Here is an 18515-nt window from a genome sequence, read left to right as displayed (position 1 = left end):
CAGATGGACTTTATTCTTATTTCTTTCCCAAAACAGGACGTAAAAGGCTCTGACAGACAAAAGAAGGACGTAAATAATGACACTTTGACTTAAAACTCCAGAATCGCCTCATGTTTACCTCCTGGAGCTTAAAAAGTGGTGTTCTAGTGACGTTTATTTGCGGCTTCAGACGCTTCACGCGAGCTAAAAGCTAAAACTACAGGACATACTCAGCACACATAAACAACACGCATTCAAACAGAACATTTAATCACAGTAAAATGATGATAAAAGTGGTTTAAAATGCCGTGGAACGTTTAAATGAAGCCGTGTTTGTTGCACGTTACGGGGGAAAAACGTCACAAACACGAAGTCACGTGGTTTTCTCGTGAAACGTGAACACGCGGCTCGAGTTACGTGATATATTCGTCCATAAAACACGGAATATTGTTGAAAATGCACGTACCGTGGACGAAAACGCAGCTTGTTTGCGGAGGAAGACGGACTGCTCTGGTCAATATTGGCGCTACCGGAAATAAACACAACACAGTTTCCGTTTTGTCAATGTAAAATACAATTCTCGCCATGTATTTGGAAACGCAATATTCACACTTAAAAAGCGCACTCTAGTTCCACTAATGAACGTGTCGGAGTGAAAATGTTACATATTGTGGCTTTATAGATGATAAACTATTGTATTTCTCTGTATTCGGCCGCTTTGTCCTAAACTAAAGCCACTGAGAATCCACTTTTGACGGTGTTATCGCCAGAATCAAACACATTCACGTGAGACAAAATGCTACAGATCGCTCGTGGAAAAACGGAAACACTTTGACCATTTATTTAATTAACGTGAAAATAGAGATGCCATTCATTCATTATTCACACAGCCACAGCGTAACCTTCTAACTGGTGGAAAAATGTGATTCTTTTGCAGTCGTTTGCCAAACTCGGGCATTAAAATGACTTCCCAGTTTTCCACAATAAAGTACCCACAATTGCGCATGTAAAAGGTGCAAGTGTCTGTCATAATCTACTTTCAAACAAAAGCAGCACAATCTAACTCCGAGTGCTTTTACTTTGAAAAAAATCACCAGCATTTTCCATATTTTGTGACATTTTGAGGTTAATCTCCAGTGAAATCTCATGTTTTTGTTTCATTCACACTTTCACAGGGTTTATTCACGTTTGGATGCTCTTATTTTGAAGGCTGGCCGTGGTACTTCCCTTGGCGTGACTCTTGACTTTTTTCCACTCTGCCTGGATGTGTGAAGTGTCTTTGAGGACTGGGCCCTCCCCGTTTGAGGCCCCCAAACTTCAGAAACACACGGCTTCATTCACACGTCCAGATCGAGGAATTTCACTGCGTTTTCCACAAGTTTGTGTCGTAAAGAATCGACCGAAGTGAAAAGCAGAAAACTCGAGCCCCAGAGTATTCATCCTGCAATGTACGAAGTGTGGCCTGTGGCCCCTGGTGATCGCCCCGTGGCCCCTGGTGATCGCCCCGTGGCCCCTGGTGATCGCCCCGTGGCCGCTAGCAATGAACAAGAAAAAAGCTCAGGCTGAAGATTTCTGCTCTGAGAAATTATTATTCACTCACTATTGATTCTATTATTCTATCAAACCAGGGACCTCCTGGTTTCTGGTCACATGCTCTGCCTCTGCACCCAACACACACTCTTTTAAGGTCGTTTTGGATGGAAACCATAAATCTGTCAAAGAAAAGAGTTTCTGACCATGATCCGCCCGTGAAGAAGTCTTCTTCTTCTTCTTCTTCTTCTTCTTCTTCTTCTTCTTCTTCTTCTTCTTCTTCTTCTTCTTCTTCTTCTTCTTCTTCTTCTTCTTCTTCTTCTTCTTCTTCTTCTTCTTCTTCTTCTTCTTCTTCTTCTTCTTCTTCTTCTTCTTCTTCTTCTTCTTCTTCTTCTTCTTCTTCTTCTTCTTCTTCTTCTTCTTCTTCTTCTTCTTCTTCTTCTTCTTCTTCTTCTTCTTCTTCTTCTTCTTCTTCTTCTTCTTCTTCTTCTTCTTCTTCTTCTTCTTCTTCTTCTTCTTCTTCTTCTTCTTCTTCTTCTTCTTCTTCTTCTTCTTCTTCTTCTTCTTCTTCTTCTTCTTCTTCTTCAAGAGTTACATTACCGCCGCCAACTGTAGTTTTATGTCTTAGACTTTATGTCTTTAGACTGGCCCCGCCCCCACAGGCTTTATTCTTTAGACCGCTGTTCCGTAAGAAAAGAAACAAAAGAGAGGACTGAACGTAAAGAGGGCAAAGTGACGCTAGAATATTGCCTTTTATGACACTGAATCCTGTCGTCGCGGTTACGGTCGTTAAGCAAACGAACATGAGTTTGTACCATCTTCATGACGACACAACTGCGGTTATTTAATTCATATTCAATCTTTGCAGTCGTCTGCCGGCCGCCATTAAAAACAACAAGATTACACAAATGTCTCTGTCTCGATAGAGCCAGAGAGCGCTACGGCAACGGTTAATTGTCTTCAGAATTGTGGTAATAACTTGGGATTGATGAAGAATTTAACTTGAACTCGGCGTCATTTTAGCCACAAATTAGACTTTCAAAATGGCGGCGATCGCGAAAATCCATCAAAACGGATCAATTTCCAATAATTCCAATCAAAACAAAACATCGAAAGTCTTGTAACGGAGAATCCCGACACGTACGATCATTTTTTTGTTGCAACAATTTATTGCTTATACAAACAGTGTCTAAACAATTGTCAGTAAAAATAAAATCTATCAATAACAATCATAAATAAATCACACGGACTTTCACGTGACAGAATATTGCACAATGATACGCCTTTGAACGAGAATCACAGAACACGGGCGCCGTTGCCGGGAGATAAAGCTCCCGTGCGGCGCTTTTCACCACCTCTCCGTCCTTTTTGCCCTTTCTGCCCGAGCTGTGTCGCTATCGGTCTTTGCTTTGGCGTCTCGTGTTGTAGAAATTAAAATAAAAAGAATTCCTCTCAGTCAGGCGTTCCCTCATCAGGATTTAGTGTTCCAGCTCTCCATCTACTGGCAGCAGAGGGAATTGCCGCGGGAAATGGGACGAAAGCTAGCTTGACCCGACGCGCTGACGCGAGCGCGCGGCTGTAACGAAGGTGATACGAGGCAGAGATGCTTGGAAACGGTGATTTACGGACATAAAAATCAGTTCTTTGACCTCACGAAACCGGGACGAGACTTGAACGCGAGAGTTTTTGTGAGGCTCAGCGGAGGAGCGGAGAAGACGGGCCCGTGAACACGTGCGACTGAAGCGAAACACGACCGCGGACGTGTTTTTGATGAGGAACGACCAAAGAACAGACAATCGACATTTTCAACCGAAAAAAGCACAACTTTGTTTTTTACGCCGATAAAGCTCAAAATCAGTTTAAAGCTGTTGAAAAAAGGTCAAATTCAATCCCGTAAAAACTTTTAGTTTCGATAACTGCGCAAATGAGTGGGATACTAGTCTTTGTACCGATTAGAATCAGATTTTTTATATTATTTCATACTTTTGTCGTTACCGCCAACTTGAGTCAAAACGGAATTAGCGTCACTTACTAAGGCAAGAAATAAAAACCACACCAAACGACTATTTCTCTTTGTTTAAATATTTAAATTAAATATTAAGTTAAATATTAAGCTCCACATCTAATAAACCTGAGCAAACAGAGAAGCACGTGTTATATTGAATCTGTTTGGTGATTGCGTCAGATGATGGTACTTTATTTAAAAATAAACTCTTTAACTTAAATTAACTTTATTTAACTTAACGAAACAGCAAAACTGAGGCTACGACTGACGGAAAACACGTCTAACCGTTTCTGGCGAGTAAAACTGTGAAAACAAAGTCGCGCTAACAGAACACTAGCGTAGCATGACTAGCATAGCGCTTAAGCTAACCGACGCAGTTTCGGTGAATGACGCAAATTGGGGCGGAAAAAACGTAAAAAAGACGGGAGAACTTCGAAACGCAAATGACAAAAGACGTGTATTTGATGACAATTTAGTGAAATACGGGACATTTACGCGCGCAAAGTGGTTATTACTTCTTAAAGACGGAGTCGCGGAGGCAAATGGAACTCTTTGTGGCACAGAGCAGTCGACGGCGGCGCGACGAGACGAAGGTTTTGACGACGTTTGTACCGGAGAGAAAGAAGGAGCCGCGGAGAAGATCGATAAATGTAGAAAGAGCGGACGATGTTGACGGAAGTGAATATCTGCCTCTGTTTCTGGAGCGTCTTTAAATGTGAAAGGTCAGTGAATAAGTGCAGAAATATCACCTTTTACTCTTATTTGGACCACTTTTCCTCTTCCTCTAGCGTTTCTCGCCACAAACGATGTACGAGACATTCAACGGTGTGAAAAGAAAGTTAAATAGGAGTTTAAAGTTATATTTCTTCACTTCTGCGATACATTTCCACAGACATTTCACATTTGTTTCGATAGTTACGCCGATGTGGTCTGAATGTCGTTATCGAGACGCTCCTGAAACTACGGCGATGTTATTTCTGTCCACGCCGCCCGCTGGTAGTTCTGTGTACTGCATCCACCCGCGAGTTCTGGTCCGTCGTCCACATTGTGCGGGGGTCGCTTCAGGGCGCGTTCACACTTTGCAGTCTGGAGGGTTCAGGGGTCGCGTCGGGAGAGACTCTGCGCCGGTACCCGTGACGTCATCGCCGGTCCCCGTGACGGACACAAATGAGAAGCGATGAGGGCTCCAGGGTCGCCCAAAGAAACGCTCCTCTCAGAACTATGATGTTAGCAGCTCTTTCATTGGTAAAAAAGGCAGAATAAACATGATTTTGTGTTAGAACTGCAGCACGGCCTCGTGTTTTCTGCCGCGTTCCACAGAAATCCAACAAAAAGCATTATTATTATTAGACTCAAACATAATAAAACTATCGACCGATGCATTGACTAAGCAACTAAAGGACTGAATTGAGTAAAAAGACACTGGTAATTGATGAAGTACAGATTGGCAGGTCCCTTTGCTGGACATGTGTAGCACATGTTACACGTGTAGCACGTGTAGCAGGTGTAGCACATGTAGCACGTGTAGCATGTGTACCACGTGTAGCACATGTAGCAGGTGTACCACGTGTAGCACATGTAGCAGATGTAGCACATGTAGCAGGTGTAGCAGGTGTACCACGTGTAGCACATGTAGCAGGTGTACCACGTGTAGCACATGTAGCAGATGTAGCACATGTAGCAGGTGTAGCATGTGTACCAGGTGTAGCACATGTAGCAGGTGCAGCACATGTAGCAGGTGTAGCAGGTGTACCACGTGTAGCACATGTAGCAGATGTAGCACATGTAGCACAGGTAGCACGTGTAGCACGTGTAGCAGGTGTAGCAGGTGTAGCAGGTGTAGTACAGGTAGCACGTGTAGCAGGTGTAGCACATGTAGCACGTGTAGCAGGTGTAGCAGGTGTAGTACAGGTAGCACGTGTAGCAGGTGTAGCACATGTAGCACGTGTAGCATGTGTACCAGGTGTAGCACATGTAGCAGGTGTACCACGTGTAGCACATGTAGCAGATGTAGCACATGTAGCAGGTGTAGCAGGTGTACCACGTGTAGCACATGTAGCAGATGTAGCACATGTAGCAGGTGTAGCAGGTGTACCACGTGTAGCACATGTAGCAGGTGTAGCACATGTAGAAGGTGTAGCAGGTGTACCACGTGTAGCACATGTAGCAGGTGTAGCACATGTAGCAGGTGTAGCAGGTGTACCACGTGTAGCACATGTAGCAGATGTAGCACGTGTAGCAGGTGTAGCAGGTGTACCACGTGTAGCACATGTAGCAGTTGTAGCAGGTGTAGCAGGTGTACCACGTGTAGCACATGTAGCAGTTGTAGCAGGTGTAGCAGGTGTACCACGTGTAGCACATGTAGCAGTTGTAGCAGGTGTAGCAGGTGTAGCAGGTGTACCACGTGTAGCATATGTAGCAGTTGTAGCAGGTGTAGCAGGTGTAGCAGGTGTACCACGTGTAGCATATGTAGCAGTTGTAGCAGGTGTAGCAGGTGTACCACGTGTAGCACATGTAGCAGTTGTAGCAGGTGTAGCAGGTGTAGCAGGTGTACCACGTGTAGCACATGTAGCAGTTGTAGCAGGTGTACCACGTGTAGCACATGTAGCAGTTGTAGCAGGTGTACCACGTGTAGCACATGTAGCACATGTAAAGGGTTCGCTTTGTGTCGGTCGCGCTCGTACGTTTGTGTTTTGATGCTACTTTTCTGCCGTAACTCTCCCTGTTTTGTACCGGCCATTTCAAACGGGCCGGTGCTCGTTTAGCTTCAGTCGGGTCGAGTGTGACCGCACCCCACAGACGTGACCCGGGTCACCGACGTTTAGCGTCAGTCGGGTTGAGTGTGACCGCGCCCCACAGACGTGACCCGGGTCACCAGCTTTAATGTGATTGGTTGCGTCCATGTTTTAGGTCTGTACCAAAAAAAGTAATTCCCTGTTTTGGGATGATTCCTCAGCAGAACTGGACCATGAGGTTTCCTCTGCTGGAGGTGTCGGTCCTGGTCAGTCGGGGCAGTTTTGGTCGCTACAGAAAGACTCAGACTCCAGGTCCAGATTACGGTCCGTATTCTGGCCCCCACATGTCCAGACTCTGGTCCAGTCTATTGTTCAGACCCTTGTCCAGACCCAGACCCCGGTCCAGACCCCGGTCCAGACTTCGGCTCAGATGCTGTCGACCTCTGTGCTGAGCTCAGGACAAAGCTCCTTCAGTAACATTTCCATCATGACCTGAGAAGACAAACACGTGTTTGTTTGTACAGTTTCCAGAGCAGTTTGTTTTAGACAGAATACACGGGAAAAACTACACATTTAAGGATGATTTATGTCTAACGGCTGTTTTCCTTATTATTTCTAACTTAGCGTTGATTTCATACTGTTTACATTCATACATTGACACTTTAAGGCCTGAACAATAAATATTGCAACAATTTCGGATACCGAGGTAATCTGATGTCAGGTTCTGACAAGATAAATTATCGTATTTTCTGGACTATAAATCGCACCTTTTGTCATAGTTTTGTCCGGGGTGCGACTTATACTCCAGAGCCACTTATATGTGATATTTTTCATTATTTTCACACTGACGACCACAAGAGGGCGCTCTAGGCTATAAACGACGCAGAAGAAGAATCTGCACTTCCTCTTCCTCTGGAGTTTGTGGAGTTGTTTAGAAGTGACACAGAAGAAGAAGAATTCAGTGGATTTAGTGATTTGGGGTAAAACTGATGCTTTGCTAAACTTGTTAGCATGTTCTTTATGCTATAGTTATCTGAATAACTGTTCATATGTTACGTTAACATACCAGACACTTACCACAGTTCTGTCTGTGCCTCATGTAGCTGAAGGTGTTAGCGTTAGCATACGTCATGTAGCTGAGGGTGTTAGCGTTAGCATACGTCATGTAGCTGAAGGTGTTAGCGTTAGCATACGTCATGTAGCTGAAGGTGTTAGCATTAGCATACGTCATGTAGCTGAGGGTGTTAGCATACGTCATGTAGCTGAAGGTGTTAGCGTTAGCATACGTCATGTAGCTGAAGGTGTTAGCGTTAGCATACGTCATGTAGCTGAAGGTGTTAGCGTTAGCATACGTCATGTAGCTGAAGGTGTTACGTTAGCATACGTCATGTAGCTGAAGGTGTTAGCGTTAGCATACGTCATGTAGCTGAAGGTGTTACGTTAGCATACGTCATGTAGCTGGAGGTGTTAGCGTTAGCATACGTCATGTAGCTGAAGGTGTTAGCGTTAGCGTACGTCATGTAGCTGGAGGTGTTAGCGTTAGCATACGTCATGTAGCTGAAGGTGTTAGCGTTAGCATACGTACACCTATTCACCATGTTCTCTCATCTGTTATTATTTTAAACTGCATTTACAGATCAAATGTCTGTTCTTGGTCTTGAATTTTATCAAATACATTTCCCCCAAAAATGAGACTTATACTCCAGTGCGACTTATATGTGTTTTTTTCTTCTCTATTATGCATTTTTGGGCTGGTGCGACTTATACTCCAGAAAATACAAAAACAGGACAAACTAACGACAGAGGACAGAAATGAAAGAGGACATTTTTAAGATTTAAAAACATAAAATGCACAGGTTGTCTGGCGTTCTGGACGATCCCTCTGCTGTTAACGCACATGTACAAAGTGGGCGGTGGGCGTGTTCTTACGTAGAGCAGGTGTTTGTTGGCACTCGCCTCCTGAAGAGCGTTAAAGATCTTGATGATCCCGTATCGAGCGTTCTGCTGGCCCACCAGGTTCGTCAAAGCGTCTGGACAAAAGACACAAAGACGACACTTTTTTGAATATTCGCGACACAAACGACGAGACGTAAAATGCATGTAAACTACCTCATATATGCATATAAACTACCTAATATACGCATGTAAACTACCTCATATATGCATGTAAACTACCTCATATATGCATGTAAACTACCTCATATATGCATGTAAACTACCTCATATATGCATATAAACTACCTAATATACGCATGTAAACTACCTCATATATGCATATAAACTACCTAATATACGCATGTAAACTACCTCATATATGCATGTAAACTACCTCATATATGCATGTAAACTACCTCATATATGCATATAAACTACCTCATATATGCATGTAAACTACCTCATATATGCATGTAAACTACCTCATATATGCATGTAAACTACCTCATATATGCATGTAAACTACCTCATATATGCATGTAAACTATCCAATATATGCATGTAAACTAGCTAATATATGCATGTAAACTACCTCATATATGCATGTAAACTATCCAATATATGCATGTAAACTAGCTAATATATGCATGTAAACTAGCTAATATATGCATGTAAACTACCTCATATATGCATGTAAACTACCTCATATATGCATGTAAACTAGCTAATATATGCATGTAAACTACCTCATATATGCATGTAAACTATCCAATATATGCATGTAAACTAGCTAATATATGCATGTAAACTAGCTAATATATGCATGTAAACTACTTCATATATGCATGCAAACTGCCTAATCTGCATGTAAACGACCTAATATGCATGTAAACGACCTAATATGCATGTAAACTACCTAATATGCATGTAAACTACCTCATATATGCATGTAAACTAGCTAATATATGCATGTAAACTACCTCATATATGCATGTAAACTATCCAATATATGCATGCAAACTAGCTAATATATGCATGTAAACTAGCTAATATATGCATGTAAACTACTTCATATATGCATGCAAACTGCCTAATCTGCATGTAAACTACCTAATATGCGTGTAAACGACCTAATATGCATGTAAACTACCTAATATGCATGTAAACTACCTAATATGCGTGTAAACAACCTCATATATGCATGTAAACTACCTAATATGCGTGTAAACGACCTCATATGCATGTAAACGACCTAATATGCGTGTAAACGACCTCATATGCATGTAAACGACCTAATATGCATGTAAACTACCTAATATGCATGTAAACTACCTAATATGCGTGTAAACGACCTAATATGCATGTAAACTACCTAATATGCATGTAAACTACCTAATATGCGTGTTAACGACCTAATATGCATGTAAACTACCTAATATGCGTGTAAACGACCTCATATGCATGTTAACGACCTAATATGCATGTAAACTACCTAATATGCATGTAAACTACCTAATATGCGTGTAAACGACCTAATATGCATGTAAACTACCTAATATGCTGTTGACTAGTCTAAAACTACTACTACTCTGGACCAAGTCTTAAAACACTGGACTCAGGGTGATTCAGCTGAAGTGTATGTTCTGTCCAGACTCTGTGCGATCCTCTTAAGTCTGATCATGTGTTTATTCATTTGGACTAAATCAGTAACTAATATATATATATATATATATATATTTATGCAAGTAACAGCATTTTCATTATTGTACTGTAAGTACCTTTTTACTTATTGTACTCCAAGATGAAATGGTTTAAAAATAGTAATAAAATGAAATAAATTAGTGAGATTAGTGACGACTTGTAAACTTTATTTAGTAATAAGAAGTATAGGAGAATGGTCAAATGTACGCAATCAACACACAACTTTATCAAATGTGATAGTAAAAGTTACTCCAAAGAAATGAGTAAACTGTCTGCTGAGAACTCTCCCTCGTGTCTGCTGAGAACTCTCCCTCGTGTCTGCTGAGAACTCTCCCTCGTGTCTGCTGAGAACTCTCCCTCGTGTCTGCTGAGAACTCTCCCTCGTGTCTGCTGAGAACTCTCCCTCGTGTCTGCTGAGAACTCTCCCTCGTGTCTGCTGAGAACTCTCCCTCGTGTCTGCTGAGAACTCTCCCTCGTGTCTGCTGAGAACTCTCCCTCGTGTCTGCTGAGAACTCTCCCTAGTGTCTGCTGAGAACTCTCCCTCGTGTCTGCTGAGAACTCTCCCTCGTGTCTGCTGAGAACTCTCCCTCGTGTCTGCTGAGAACTCTCCCTCGTGTCTGCTGAGAACTCTCCTCGTGTCTGCTGAGAACTCTCCCTCGTGTCTGCTGAGAACTCTCCTGAGAACTCTCCCTCGTGTCTGCTGAGAACTCTCCCTCGTGTCTGCTGAGAACTCTCCCTCGCGTCTGCTGAGAACTCTCCCTCGCGTCTGCTGAGAACTCTCCCTCGCGTCCGCTGAGAACTCTCCCTCGCGTCCGCTGAGAACTCTCCCTCGCGTCCGCTGAGAACTCTCCCTCGTGTCTGCTGAGAACTCTCCTGAGAACTCTCCCTCGTGTCTGCTGAGAACTCTCCCTCGTGTCTGCTGAGAACTCTCCCTCGCGACTGCTGAGAACTCTCCCTCGCGACTGCTGAGAACTCTCCCTCGTGTCTGCTGAGAACTCTCCTGAGAACTCTCCCTTGTGTCTGCTGAGAACTCTCCCTTGTGTCTGCTGAGAACTCTCCCTCGTGTCTGCTGAGAACTCTCCCTCGTGTCTGCTGAGAACTCTCCCTCGTGTCTGCTGAGAACTCTCCCTCCCCTCGTATCTGCTGAGAACTCTCCCTCGTGTCTGCTGAGAACTCTCCCTCGTGTCTGCTGAGAACTCTCCCTCGTGTCTGCTGAGAACTCTCCCTCCCCTCGTGTCTGCTGAGAACTCTCCCTCGTGTCTGCTGAGAACTCTCCCTCGTGTCTGCTGAGAACTCTCCCTCCCCTCGTGTCTGCTGAGAACTCTCCTGAGAACTCTCCCTCGTATCTTCTGAGAACTCTCCCACGTGTCTGCTGAGAACTCTCCCTCGCGTCTGCTGAGAACTCTCCCTCGTGTCTGCTGAGAACTCTCCCTCGTGTCTGCTGAGAACTCTCCCTCGTGTCTGCTGAGAACTCTCCCTCGTGTCTGCTGAGAACTCTCCCTCGTATCTTCTGAGAACTCTCCCACGTGTCTGCTGAGAACTCTCCCTCGTGTCTGCTGAGAACTCTCCCTCTTGTCTGCTGAGAACTCTCCTGAGAACTCTCCCTTGTGTCTGCTGAGAACTCTCCCTCGTGTCTTCTGAGAACTCTCCCTCGTGTCTGCTGAGAACTCTCCCTCGTGTCTCCTGAGAACTCTCCCTCGTGTCTCCTGAGAACTCTCCCTCGTGTCTCCTGAGAACTCTCCCTCGTGTCTGCTGAGAACTCTCCCTCGTGTCTCCTGAGAACTCTCCCTCGTGTCTCCTGAGAACTCTCCCTCGTGTCTCCTGAGAACTCTCCCTCGTGTCTGCTGAGAACTCTCCCTCGTGTCTCCTGAGAACTCTCCCTCGTGTCTGCTGAGAACTCTCCCTCGTGTCTCCTGAGAACTCTCCCTCGTGTCTCCTGAGAACTCTCCCTCGTGTCTCCTGAGAACTCTCCCTCGTGTCTCCTGAGAACTCTCCCTCGTGTCTGCTGAGAACTCTCCCTTGTGGGTTCCAGATGTGATCTTCTGATCTGCTTTGAGTCGAGCTCTGGATGAAGCGAGTCATTCTCACACTTCAGGTCCTTCATTTGGACTTTAGCTTGTACAGTGACTCATTATCTGAACACACTGCCATTCTCCCACTTAGACATTGTGGAGCGTCTGAAATGTTGTAGGTGCATTTCCACTGTGAGAGACACAATCTAAAAAATCTGAAATCACATTGTATCATTTTTAAATAATTTATTTGTATGTTATTAATGTGAATAAGTAATTGATCACTTGAGTTCTGGACCAGGTTTGCACACTGCTGCAGGACTTTGGCCACGCCTCCGCTGCAGCAGGACTTTGGCCACGCCTCCGCTGCAGCAGGACTTTGGCCACGCCTCCGCTGCAGCAGGACTTTGGCCACGCCTCCGCTGCAGCAGGACTTTGGCCACGCCTCCGCTGCAGCAGGACTTTGGCCACGCTTCCACACACATCTTCTCGAGATCTGACAGGTTTAAAGGGCTGGTTCAGCTTCTCCAAAGGTTTTCTATTGGACTAAGATCTGAGACTGGCTGGGCCCAAAGCGTGATGTTTCCTCCCCCAAAGCGTGATGTTCTTTCCTCCCCCAAAGCGTGATGTTCCCTCCCCCAAAGCGTGATGTTCCCTCCCCCAAAGCGTGATGTTCCCTCCCCCAAAGCGTGATGTTCCCTCCCCCAAAGCGTGATGTTTCCTCCCCCAAAGCGTGATGTTCCCTCCCCCAAAGCGTGATGTTCCCTCCCCCAAAGCGTGATGTTCTTTCCTCCCCCAAAGCGTGATGTTTCCTCCCCCAAAGCGTGATGTTTCCTCCCCCAAAGCGTGATGTTCCCTCCCCCAAAGCGTGATGTTCCCTCCCCCAAAGCGTGATGTTCCCTCCCCCAAAGCGTGATGTTCCCTCCCCCAAAGCGTGATGTTTCCTCCCCCAAAGCGTGATGTTTCCTCCCCCAAAGCGTGATGTTCCCTCCCCCAAAGCGTGATGTTTCCTCCCCCAAAGCGTGATGTTCCCTCCCCCAAAGCGTGATGTTCCCTCCCTCAAAGCGTGATGTTCCCTCCCCCAAAGCGTGATGTTTCCTCCCCCAAAGCGTGATGTTCCCTCCCCCAAAGCGTGATGTTCTTTCCTCCCCCAAAGCGTGATGTTCTTTCCTCCCCCAAAGCGTGATGTTCTTTCCTCCCCCAAAGCGTGATGTTCTTTCCTCCCCCAAAGCGTGATGTTCTTTCCTCCCCCAAAGCGTGATGTTCTTTCCTCCCCCGAAGCGTGATGTTCTTTCCTCCCCCGAAGCGTGATGTTCTTTCCTCCCCCAAAGCGTGATGTTCTTTCCTCCCCCAAAGCGTGATGTTCCCTCCCCCAAAGCGTGATGTTTCCTCCCCCAAAGCGTGATGTTTCCTCCCCCAAAGCGTGATGTTCCCTCCCCCAAAGCGTGATGTTTCCTCCCCCAAAGCGTGATGTTTCCTCCCCCAAAGCGTGATGTTTCCACTCCATTTTATGGTGCATCTCCGCGATGTTGCGCTCGCTTGTTTTGGTTTTCACCCTGAAGTTGATTCTTCGTAGCGTTTAACTCGACATTGTGCTCTTTTAAATGATCCTCCTCTCTTAGTTTTAAGTTCAGATCTTTACAAATCCCTTGCAGAATGCCCTTTTGCATTTGCATCTTATACATCTCCTGTTCGAGCTTCTTTTTCATTTTAAACGTCCTTTTTAACTGAGCTCTCTGGACCAGCTCAGTCCGTGTCTGTTGCAGCATCTTGATGGCTTCACCCAGTTCGTGTTTTTCCTCTTCTAACACGGCACAACACTCTGTCGTCATTTTGTCCTTTGATTTCAAATTGTGGATGGTGTCCTGCAGAGCGCTCTTCTCCCGTCTCATTTCTGCCATCTCCACTTTCAGCTCCTTTTCTTTCTGAAGTGCCATTTGGCTCTTCTGCATTTCCACAAACAGCTCCTCAAAGTGTTGCTGCACCTTGGCGTTATTGGCCTGCATACTCTGGTGCAGCTTCTCCGTCTCCGCGCACTGAGCGAGCGCCGGCTGCAGCTCCTCCATGCTTCTCTTCCAACGCGCGAACTCCACTTTCAAGTCGCCGTTCAGTTTCATGAGCGACTTTCTCTCGTCCTTTAGACTTTTCATACGGACCTTCACCAGGCTCTTACTGCCGATCCGCTGTTTCAACAGTTGGATTTCCTTGTGCAAGTTGTAGTTTTCCTTCGCCGAGTCGTTCAGCTCGTGCGTCAAGTGGAGAACGTCTTCCTCGGTCTCGACAAGTTTCTGCAGCTCCTTCAGAAGGCTCAGTTTCTTCTTCTTTAGTCTTTTGTTGAAGGCTTTAATCCTGCCTTCCCCCTTGTTGGTTTGCTGATAACTCTCCCTCGTGGCTTTGAGATGTGCTAGTTTGAGCTGCATCGAGTCGACCTCTTGGTGCAGTTTGTCATTATCACACTGCAGGTCCTTGTACTCCAGGACTTTTACCTTAAACCTCTCTGTTTTTTCCATTTCATCCTCATATGCTTTGGTTAGTTTGAAAAAATATTCCTTCAGCTTTTCATTTTCATTTTTCGAGGCCCTTTTGGACAACTTGATTACTTTATAATTGCTTTTCCAGCACAACTCTTTGGCCATTTTGCTGTGCAACTCCGTGATTTTGCCGTCGATTTGTTTGTTTTCCTCCTGAAGTTGATTTTTCTTTGCGTTTAAATTAGCATTGTGCTTTTTTAAGACGGACTCCTCTCTTTGTTTTAAGTTCAGATCTTTACAAATCCCTTGCAGAATGCCCTTTTGCATCTGCAGCTTATATATCTCCTGTTCAACCTCCTTTTTCATTTGCAAAGTTCTTTTTAGCTGAGCTTTCTGGACCAGCTCAGTCCGTGTCTGTTGTAGGGTCTTGATGGCTTCACAGAGTTCATGTTTTTCCTCTTCTGTCTCAGCACAAAACTCTGTCATCACTTTGTCCTTCGATTTCAAATTGTGAACCGTGTCTTGCAAAACACTCTTCTCCCGTCTCATTTCTGCCATCTCCACTTTCAGCTCCTTTTCTCTCTGAAGTTCTTGGTTTTCTTTCGTGGCGTTTTCCAGAGCAGACTGGAGGACAACACGTCTCTCCTCCAGGTCTCGTCCTTCGAGCTTGCTCATCAGATTTTCGTTTCTCAAAACAACATTGTTTCTCAACACGTCGTGCAATGATATGATCAACATGGAACATGCCTCGCTCTCTTCAACTATATCCATGTTCTCCATGTTTCCTGACATTTTCCGACTGAGCCGGGGAGTACGTAGCTCCATAATAATGCTCTAAAATAGCTCTCTTCTTCTTTGGTGTTTTATGGCGGTTGGTATCCAAGTTGTTGTTGTTGTTGTTTTATGGCGGTTGGCATCCAATTGTTGCATTACCGCCAGACTTTATTGTTGTTGTTGTTGTTTTATGGCGGTTGGCATCCAATTGTTGCATTACCGCCAGACTTTATTGTTGTTGTTGTTGTTTTATGGCGGTTGGCATCCAATTGTTGCATTACCGCCAGACTTTATTCCTCAGACTTTTCGTAGCCAGACTTTTCCTCAGACTTTTCGTAGTCCTCAGACTTTATTCTTTAGACTCCGTTCTTCTTCTTTGAGTCAAGGAACAGAACCGTGTCATGTGAGGTCATGAATATTCTACTGTGTCACCAAGCAACCAAGATACTGCATCATAACATCTACGTGGTAACCTATAGTAACCGCCGTTCCGTTCTGGCAGCCATGTTGTGGTGGAAAATTCCTCTAAAGAACTCGTACAAGCTACTCGATGAATAGTCCGTGTCATGTGACGACACAACACAACACTCTAGAAGCTGCAGTTGAACCTGGAGCACGTGGGTGAACCGTCAGACTGTAGACGTATTCACATGAAACAAAAACTGACACATGGATCCAAGTCGTCTTCTTTTTGCCACATCGTGCCATTGTTCAGCTCCAAAGACGTGATCATCGTCTTTGGAAATATAAAAAAAGTCACAAAAATAGGACCAAATCCAAACGTTCCTGAACAGATTCAGAAGGATCTTGAACAGGACCATTAAGACCACACGTTATGGTTTAGTTCTAGATTTCTAGGTTTAGATTTAGCCCTGGTTTGGTTCAGTCCTTTCAGTTCAGCCTCATTTACCTGAAAAATGACATTGCGATTCCCGGTCTTTTTATAAATCTGGAGCCAAGTGAAAAAGTGGTTCAAATAAAGCAAATAAAATTCCTGCGCGTTTAAGTTGTGGTAATTTGAACGTTATTTAAAACAGTTTTTAAATAATGTAGTGGACTGTAGACGACCTCCAAACGTTGCCATGGTACGACCCCAACCTGGAGATTTATGACGTCTCTGGCACCGGGAGAAGCTTCACGCATCGAACGTGGGAAAAAGTTTAAATTGAACTCCAAGAGCAATCGTCTCTACCAAGAAAAAAGCTAAAAAGACTGCGGTTTGAGTAAACGATCATCTGAATGCAGAAGATGCATTTACTGTACATGATGTTGTTGTGTTCTGTAACTATGTGGACTAAACAATGGCTGCATTGGATGTATTACGGATCGCGTACTGATAGGTTGAACACTGTAAAGTAGATTCAGCCCATCGGTAAGATCGCTCAGTCCCGCGGTGAAGACAGAGAAGATCTGTTAACCTCTTCTTGACCGCTACCTCCAGGTCAGGTATGAAAAAAGCAACGCCAACCACTAAAAGACACACGTTTGTACAGATCTCAACTATTGTGAGCAGTTTTCATGCAGAAGTAGACAGAATATTCAGTTGTTGGGGATAAAACTACAGCACCCTTCGCGTTTTTCAAGTTTCGATTTGATTTGCGCCTTCCTATAATCGTATAAATGCAAGATAAATCAGACGAAGCATTCCAGACAGAACATAGACCTGCAGAAGCGCTACACGGAGGTCGAGTGGAACGGCGCTGTACCTGGGATGTTGTCCAGAAGCTTCTGCTGCGCTCGCTCCTTGGTGTCGTTGCGCTCGGACTCCGTTCTCACTTTGACCTGCGGCGCTAGCTTCCCGTTGGGCCAGAAGGTGTCCCTGAACACGCCGATGTAGCAGACCAACATCTGCTCCGAGAAGATCCAGTTGACAGTGTCTCGGATCTGTCTGAACACACACGAGGGGAGCGGTGGTTACGGCGGAGCACGGGCGAGTCGCGGCGGAGCGAGTCGCGGCGGAGCACGGGCGAGTCGCGGCGAAGCACGAGCGAGTTGCGGCGGGCACGAGCGAGTCGCGGCGGAGCACGAGCGAGTCGCGGCAGAGCACGAGCGAGTCGCGGCGGAGCACGAGCGAGTCGCGGCGGAGCACGGGCGAGTCGGGAGGCGGAGCACGAGCGAGTCGGGAGGCGGAGCACGAGCGAGTCGCGGCGGAGCACAGGCGAGTCGGGCGGCGGAGCACGAGCGAGTCGCGGCGGAGCACGAGCGAGTCGCGGCGGAGCACGGGCGAGTCGGGAGGCGGAGCACAGGCGAGTCGCGGCGGAGCACGAGGAAGAAGCACCCAGGAATCTACTTTTACATTTGGACATTCTATTTCTCAATATTAATGTAAGGCAGGTTTATACACAGTCAAATTCAAAGTGTTGTGTGCATTAAAGTCACTGTAGATACTAAGAAAACCAGAAACGATCCATTTAAAACCTACGGGACAATAAATTACCGTATTTTCTGGACTATAAGTCACACCTTTTGTCATAGTTTTGTCCGGGGTGCGACTTATACTCCAGAGCGACTTATATGTGATATTATTCGTTATTTTCACACTGACGACCACAAGAGGGCGCTCTGGGCTCTAAGCGACGCAGAAGAAGAATCTGCACTTCCTCTGGAGTTTGTGGAGCTGTTTAGAAGTGACACAGAGGAAGAAGAATTCAGTGGATTTAGTGATTTGGGGTAAAACTGATGCTTTGCTAAACTTGTTAGCATGTTCTTTATGCTATAGTTATCTGAATAACTGTTCATATGTTACGTTAACATACCAGACACTTACCACAGTTCTGTCTGTGCCTCATGTAGCTGAAGGTGTTAGCATTAGCATACGTCATGTAGCTGAAGGTGTTAGCGTTAGCATACGTCATGTAGCTGAAGGTGTTAGCGTTAGCATACGTCATGTAGCTGAAGGTGTTAGCGTTAGCATACGTCATGTAGCTGAAGGTGTTAGCATACGTCATGTAGCTGAAGGTGTTAGCGTTAGCATACGTCATGTAGCTGAAGGTGTTAGCGTTAGCATACGTCATGTAGCTGAAGGTGTTAGCGTTAGCATACGTCATGTAGCTGAAGGTGTTAGCGTTAGCATACGTCATGTAGCTGAAGGTGTTAGCGTTAGCATACGTCATGTAGCTGAAGGTGTTAGCGTTAGCATACGTCATGTAGCTGAAGGTGTTAGCGTTAGCATACGTACACCTATTCACCATGTTCTCTCACTGTTATTATTTTAAACTGCATTTACAGATGAAATGTCGGTTCTTGGTCTTGGATTTGATCAAATACATTTCCCCCAAAAATGCAACTTGTACTCCAGTGCGACTTATATATGATTTTTTTCTTCTCTGTCATGCTATTTTTGGCTGGTGCGACTTATACTCCAGAAAATACG

General features: G+C 45.2%; 2 protein-coding genes across 2 annotated transcripts in view; both read right to left on the bottom strand.

Annotated features, from left to right (window-relative positions):
* Nucleotides 1-497, bottom strand: part of LOC140354815 (centrosome and spindle pole-associated protein 1-like) — a 28680-nt gene extending 28183 nt beyond the window's left edge. The window contains exon 1 of the mRNA XM_072440049.1: nucleotides 446-497. The gene's annotated coding sequence lies outside the window, so the exon portion shown is untranslated. The remainder of the gene's footprint in view (nucleotides 1-445) is intronic.
* Nucleotides 498-6588: 6091 nt separating this feature from the next.
* Nucleotides 6589-18515, bottom strand: part of snx25 (sorting nexin 25) — a 44328-nt gene continuing 32401 nt past the window's right edge. The window contains exons 21-23 of the mRNA XM_072440048.1: nucleotides 16849-17030; nucleotides 8179-8279; nucleotides 6589-6741 (exon numbers count right to left, since the gene is read on the bottom strand). Of these exons, the coding sequence (XP_072296149.1) occupies nucleotides 6676-6741; nucleotides 8179-8279; nucleotides 16849-17030 (349 nt within the window). The 3' untranslated portion in view covers nucleotides 6589-6675. The remainder of the gene's footprint in view (nucleotides 6742-8178; nucleotides 8280-16848; nucleotides 17031-18515) is intronic.

The sequence above is a fragment of the Eucyclogobius newberryi genome, unplaced genomic scaffold, assembly GCF_026437365.1.
Source record: "Eucyclogobius newberryi isolate DKJ021-1_F unplaced genomic scaffold, fEucNew1.0.hap1 SCAF_11, whole genome shotgun sequence".
NCBI classification, from domain to species: Eukaryota; Metazoa; Chordata; class Actinopteri; order Gobiiformes; family Gobiidae; genus Eucyclogobius; species Eucyclogobius newberryi.
Note: the sequence above shows the minus strand (reverse complement) of the source record. Positions and strands in the feature narration are given on the sequence as shown.